The 7,133-nt window shown below is 38.6% G+C and overlaps 1 protein-coding gene across 2 annotated transcripts in view; it reads right to left on the bottom strand.

The window, feature by feature from the left end:
• Positions 1–713: 713 nt before the first annotated feature.
• Lipk (lipase, family member K) overlaps positions 714–7,133 on the bottom strand; it is a 31,861-nt gene continuing 25,441 nt past the window's right edge. The window contains exons 10-12 of one of the 2 annotated variants that reach the window (XM_063287436.1): positions 6,499–6,570; positions 3,938–4,009; positions 714–1,911 (exon numbers count right to left, since the gene is read on the bottom strand). In XM_063287436.1, the coding sequence (XP_063143506.1) occupies positions 1,672–1,911; positions 3,938–4,009; positions 6,499–6,570 (384 nt within the window). In that variant the 3' untranslated portion in view covers positions 714–1,671. The remainder of the gene's footprint in view (positions 1,912–3,937; positions 4,010–6,498; positions 6,571–7,133) is intronic. The other variant, NM_001106374.1, reaches the window with a different exon arrangement.

Genomic DNA, 7,133 nt, shown 5'->3' with positions numbered 1-7,133 from the left:
TGCCTAGCCCAATTGTCATCAGAGAGGAGTCATTCAACAACTGATGGGAGCAGATGCATGTGAACCCAGGAGAAATTGGGGGAAGAAGTTCAGGAGCCAGAGACATTGAGGACACCACAAGAACAGGACCCATCACAAATAAGCAGGGCTCATAGAGGCTCACAAAACTTGAATGTGCAAACAAGACCTGGGTGCTCTGCGTATACTTTAAGGTTGTATAGTTAGGAATTCTTGCAGAACTCCCAGTGATGGGTGTTGGGGATGTCGCTGACTTTTGCTTGCTCTTGGGATTCTTTTCTTCCTACTGGGTTGCCACATCCAGTCATGTTATGAGGGTTGGTGCTCATTCTTAAATTGTATTTTGTTAGGTCATATTTGATGAATATCTGGAGAAAAGTCTCTCTCTCTCTCTCTCTCTCTCTCTCTCTCTCTCTCTCTCACACACACACACACACACACAGACACACACACAGACACACAGACACACACACAGACACACAGACACACAGACACACACAGACACAGACACAGACACACACACACACACACAGACACAGACACACAGACACACACACACACCCCAAAGGAGGAGTTGATCTGGGGTAAAGGAGAAGTGGGGAAAGACTGGGAGGAGTGGAGGGAGGGGAAACTGGTGGGGATTTAATCATGAAAGCAGAATAAAAGTAAAAAGAAGACTGAAAAACAATGACATAATTCAAACATGGGAATGCAAATTCCATTCTAAGGAAATAAATTCTTCTAGAAACAAAAGCAGAAAGACCTTTTCAACTAAATACATGCTGAATAATTCAGTCATTAATAACCTACAACTGAATGGTCAAGGAAGAGAATTACATCAAAGGTTACTAGGTGAAATCAAGATGAGGTTATATCAAGTTTTCAACCAATTAAATAACAACATATAATATACTGCAATAAATACATTGTTACATGTAATACAGTGTTACATAATTATAAGATTATATGCTTTCAATTGTGGTATTAATGTCACTATATAGTTAATAGGATCAAGTATTACATTTATTATATACTTGCTATATCTTAAGGTTTGGCATCTTATTATTGATGACAACAGATTAGAATAAAGTTGACAATTTGAAATCAAGCATATTTATGATACCAGTGTTTTGGAGTTCAAGAATGTAGGCATGTTATACATGGAGGACTCTGCCCTGGGTTTCACAGGTTGCAATCCAGGCTGCTTTCCCAGTGGGAAGCTTGAGTACAAAATAATGGGGGTCTGCACTCAAGCACAGTGGTAGAGTGGTTGAAGTGATCTTTGCTGGTTATTGGCCAGAGATCATTCTCAGATCTGAGAAACCATTCGCTGTTCCTTGCAATGTGAACATCCTCATTACATCTGTTTGTAAAAAAAGTAGCTCTTGCTTTAGAATTCTTAAACGTAATGCTGTGTTTTCTAATGAAGGAAGTAATTGCATTCCTTCACCTTTGCCAAATAGAATCACCTAGCCAGGGGGTATGGCCTCTGTCAACTTTGCAAATGCTGTTGACTACAAAGAACCCTCGCTCCGGTTCTCTTCCTCACAGAAAAGAAGAGACAATACAAGTTGAGAATGACTGAGGTGTCATTGGAGCGTCTGTCTTATTATTACCACAAGACACACACCTGCTTATAAAAATAGAGCGCCATTAATTTTGCAAAGACTCTTCCATCATTGTAATTAGGTCTCGGTAAACTTCCTGGGGGGCGTCCTGTCCGAGGTAAAAGTCCATGTGGTTGTAGTGTGGGATCTCCTTGTAGTAGATAAGGTTGGCAACTTTAGGGAGCAGGTTCTTAGTGTCCTTCTCATCTGCCACAACATCGCGTCCCCCACTCCACATTGCTGTTGGGACTCGCATCTTACTGATGTTATACACAGGTGGGGTAAGCTAAAGGAAGTGGGAGAGAAAGGAAGGCAGAGCGGGCAGGAAAGGGAGAACAACATTAGATAGTGAGCTATTTTTTTTTTCCAGATTCTAATCTGTTGAATTGGGATTCAGTTAATGACATATGAACACAGAAACATTGTATAGTGAGTTCTCCACTGCTGTGAAAAGGTATCTTAGAATAACTCCTAGCAATAAGAAAGACATGTTCTTACTCTTTCAGAGAGTGCAATATTTGTTTGTATGTCTTGCTTGCTTTTAGGCCGGTTATAAGGCAATGGACCTTGACAGAAGCATCCAGAAGAGGAGAGCCTCTGCCATCATGATATAGCCAGGAATCAAAGAAATCATGTTACTGCGATAATGCATTATGAAAATAAAGAACTACCATTACGCTCCCGACTTGCACTTTGGGGCAGATACTTGAGGAAGAACGTTTCTCTGAAAAATCAGGGGTTTCTCTTTCTGGTAGAACTTGACCTGAGAGTGTGCACATTTCGAAATAAACGTCTCTCTCATATGCAGAAGTCTGAGATTTGGTTTTTCTAATTGTGATTTTCTTAGTAGCAACATATGAAGGACAAATACTTAGCTGCCAAAATAGAGTTCAACAAAGACTGAGGAAAACCAAGGCAAAGTGAGCATCAACAGACACAGGTAAGCTTTCAGGATCAGACTCGGTCTAATGTCCCTAAAGCAAGAATTCCATTACTCCAGTGACACTATTATTCTGCTAAGAACTTAGGCATTGAGGAGAAGAAGGAAAATCAAAAATAAATATTAAAATTTGGCTTTAAGTGGTATCTGGTTAACTTTTTCTAGGACTTCTTAGTTTATATTTAAGTTGACAGTGAGAGAGAAATCATAAATTATTTAGACATCACGCTTCCTTAGCAATGTAGAATCCCCAGTGATTTATGTCGGTAATTAAACCAATATAATTTATGGTGTCCTTAAGTGTAGTTGTAACTAAGGCTACTGCCTTTTAAATATGCAGAGTTCATCTTCTGTTTGAGTTTCCCTTAGAAGTTCCAAGCAAGGAACCATATCTGAATCTCGCTCACCATGCATGCATGATTTTCCTTCCATTTGTAAATACAAAGATGAACTTGACAGCTCTGACCCCACTTTCATCTAAGACTCCTAACTCATAAGATGAGGTCAGCATCTAAAATGCTCTTCCTAAAGAAACCATGAACTTGGTGGAGCAAGGGAGGCAGTCATTAACAGAGAGACACATCACCGTCTGCCAGGTATGTGTTTGATATCTGCTCCTCCCTCAAGCCCATGTAGATTCCACTACAGCAGTTTGAGAGAACAGCCAATTTTTTCAAAACATTGAAAATATTAATTTCTCTATTTGTGCTATTTTTGCAATTTTGACTGCCATTAGGCAGTCAGAACAATGATTATGTTGCCCAACATAGTTAGAAAAAACTAACAGTAACCAAGAGAGAATGTACAGTTTTTAGTGTAAGATACTCACTAAATTCATCATTTTCATAGATGATGCCAAGAAATATTTTAATGTTATATTATCCATTTGGTAGAGGCAGTTCTCCTTAAGGATGGCTTTTTCCTCACTGACTCATCTTAAAATCCATGTATTGGGTTTTTAAAAAGTAACGAAGGACGTCATGAGGAACTGTTAGAACAATGCTAGCGTTATTAGAAATGGGGTCCATGTTTCTAAATTCTGTCTTTAAAACAGTGCTAATTAAGTATTAAGAGTACTTGTTTTGTTTTCCTGTAAAGAAATGAGCAGTGAAAAGAAAATGGAGAAATACATCTGAGATCCAGAAATCCATGGGCCATTGTCTAGTTATTTGGCAATGTACTTCCTTAAGCCTCTAGGAAAACAAGGGCAATGAGGTTCCCCTTAAGTGACTAATGCGAGGATTAGAAACAATGACTCAGCTCAGGGTAAAACCCGGGAAGCACCACGTGCTAGCAGCCATGAGCTGCTCATCAAAACAAATGGGAAGCAGCACATAAATATTCGAATGAGGCTGTTCTCGCTACTATTTACCTGGTTGAAGTGCATCATGTTCTGGTCAGGATTGCCCCAGTCAAAAGCTTGGAGTTGACCGGAATTGACAGCCTAAGATAAAACAAAAATTAAAAAAAACCACATTAAAATGATATAAGAAGACAATGCACATTTACAATTAGTGAGAAAGAAATACACGGAGAACGTTGATATTATGCCCACGCATTAGAACATTAATCAAACAATAAAGGTGGATACTGCTTCATGGAACCTACAGAACCTATATATATATATATATATATATATATATATATATATATATATACACATATATATATATACATATATATATATGCTACATTGGATTTCAAGAATTTATATCTGTATATATTAATAGGAATTTTGTCCATAATTTCCAACACTAAAAATGAGTATGTCTGATATTAAACAACTTGCCACTTTTCTGTCTATCAGCAAGTGTCCTTATGCTGTTTTGAATGTCTCCCCTGTTATTAAATGTCTTTGTCACTATTGGAGAATATTCAGCAACTGTGGACTGCTTGAGGCTTCTGAGCAGGACCAGGCCATGTGTCGTGCTGTGAGCGAGCTCTATGGGCTAAGCTTTGGCAGCAGTGGGAATAGCTACCTTTACACCTTGGTATTCAGATTTCAGACATTTGAGTGGAAGTATCCAGATAAGGAGGCAGATAAATCCAGATTTATATGAAGGGCTTAATTATCTTCAGAAGAATTTCTCTCCCTTATAGTTTTAACCCTTTTACTTTATTTTTTTACTTCTATAATATTATTTATGTATGTGCATATACATATTTATATGTATATTACTATAAATGCATACATTGCTATAAATGTAATGTATGTAGTTATAGAAGATATATAGATATATGTATATATAATTATATTTTACATGTGTGTGCTATAAAACTGTCTCAAAAAACAAAAAAAAAAAAATCCCAACCAATTCCATGCATTTTATACAGTGTGAGGAAACAGAGTGTTCTTTTTAGAATCTGGAGTCTATTGTCTGATAAGATGGTTTTATACCCAGGCTTGAATGATGACCCAATCTCATATGCAGGACAAACATCTGCAGTGTGAATGACGGCAGCATCTGCCTGGTCTGTTAGATTAACTAGGAAGATGTGTATAAGCCACTCAGTCCCTGGCAGTGTGCAACAGAGTGTCTTTCACTGACTCACTACAAAGCAAGTATGTTTTGTTTGAAATGCTTGAGACCAGCTGTGTTCTTGACTTCAGAGGTTTTAAAAGTTCACATTTTCAAATTTTGTATATTTGCATGGATTTTATTAATTGAGCATGCCTAATCTGAAAACCCCCAATTCAACCTGCTCCAGAATTTAAATTTTTCAGTGTAAGTGATGGATTAGAGATATTCAGTCAGTGCTATAGACAGATGAGCAACATCACCCTTGCTTTAGCCGTCTGGATACATTTGAAGCAAATGCTGTATCCCGGTCATCCCTTATTTTTGCAAAAGGCAAGAGTCTCTGTAGATGCAAAAGGCATCAGCTGCAATATTTGCAGAATGGGCTGTAACTGCCATAATGGAAACATTTTCATAAGTATCCAGCAAGATGCAGGAAATCATATAGAAAGAGGAAGGCGACCATGTAGTAAGTGCTTATGAACTGTGAACTTGGGTTTGCATTTCCTGGGAGGAACCCACGTCCTCACTAGTATCAGGTTCCATGTTTAGACCAGCCTTCACTCATAGGAGCACAAAGTCTATCTCCAAACACTTTGCACTAGTCTCCAGTGTTTTATATACTGTCTGTAACTGATTCCCATTTTCTCCTTTAAAGTGAGTCATAAGATATTAGTATGTATGCTAAAAATGTGAATTACTCTCGAATTTCCTCTTGTACACAGATTGATGGGATTATGCTAATTTCGTTGAATTCTTTAAAAAGATGGGGCTGAAATTATTGATAAAGAATAAAAGTTGCTGACAAAGAATTAATATAAACTTATACACATCTTGGCTCAGAAAGTTATGCAATTAATTGAACCAAATTTATCTTGAGCTTACCTGATATTGAATAAGCTTATCAAGTGAAATTGTAACTGTGAGCAAACCCAAAAACCATTCATCTATTTTAATTCCTCCCTAGAGTTTCCTTTGTTTGGAACAAATCACTCTTTCTGCACTCTGAAATGCCCCATGGGCTAATCGTAAGACGAACAGGCCTTTCTCGAATAGGTTGTATTGTTTTACATAAAGTTGTCAAACCTAATGATTTCCCAGAAGAAGAAATAAAAGCCTTTTCCAAACAGGCTAAGGGAGGAACTTATGGACAGGAACTCAGTCAGAATATGTGGTCATCAGCCTCTAAGCCCAGGCACCGAAGACAAGAATAGATGAGAGCAACGGTAATCATAAAAGGAAGTGAGCGTTGATTCTAGAAGCAACACCATGCTAGGTAGGTGCATGCACAACCTGCATGGAACTCTCTGGAACTGCACCTCAAGGAGATTGTAGATATTTGGGTATGCCCCTGAGAGAGAGAGAGAGAGAGAGAGAGAGAGAGAGAGAGAGAGAGAGAGAGAGAGAGATGTACCTGGGCCCAGTGCAACATGTTCTGAACAGATGTTCCTGCAGGACTCTGTGCCATATAAACATCCAAGCGACTCTGTAAAGAAAGCATTTCTCATCTCAAGGCTACTCTTAACACATGCATAGACATTTGAAGACCACTTCAGCTTCCTGTTTATAATTACACTTATTATCTTTAGGAAAACATATTCTGTATCTCTCTGGAAATAGTAACCAAAAAAGCTCATCATTAAGCAAACTTTCCTCCATGGCTTGTTCTGTCCTGGGTAATGATGTCCTTCAGCCCACAGAGGGCATCTAACTGGTTGAACGCAGAAGGCTGTGCAACTTTTCTCTTTGTGCTCATCTCCCACAGACGAGGTGGTAAAAACTTAAATGGGCCTCTTCTTGCCTCTTCTTTACTTTGTATATATAAAAGAACACTGAAATAAAACTTTGAGGGGTTGGAGAGATGGCTTAGTGGTTAAGAGTACTGACTGCTCTTGCAGAGGACATAGGTTCAATCCCCAGCACTCAAATGACAGCTCACAACTCTGTGTATATGTGTGTGTGTGTGTGTGTGTGTGTGTGTAATGCCAGTCCTAGGGGACTTGATGCCTTCTTCTGACCTCTGTAAGCACAGCATGCACGTAGTACCAA

The sequence above is a fragment of the Rattus norvegicus genome, chromosome 1 (genome assembly GCF_036323735.1).
Source record: "Rattus norvegicus strain BN/NHsdMcwi chromosome 1, GRCr8, whole genome shotgun sequence".
In the NCBI taxonomy this organism is placed as follows: domain Eukaryota; kingdom Metazoa; phylum Chordata; class Mammalia; order Rodentia; family Muridae; genus Rattus; species Rattus norvegicus.
Note: the sequence above shows the minus strand (reverse complement) of the source record. Positions and strands in the feature narration are given on the sequence as shown.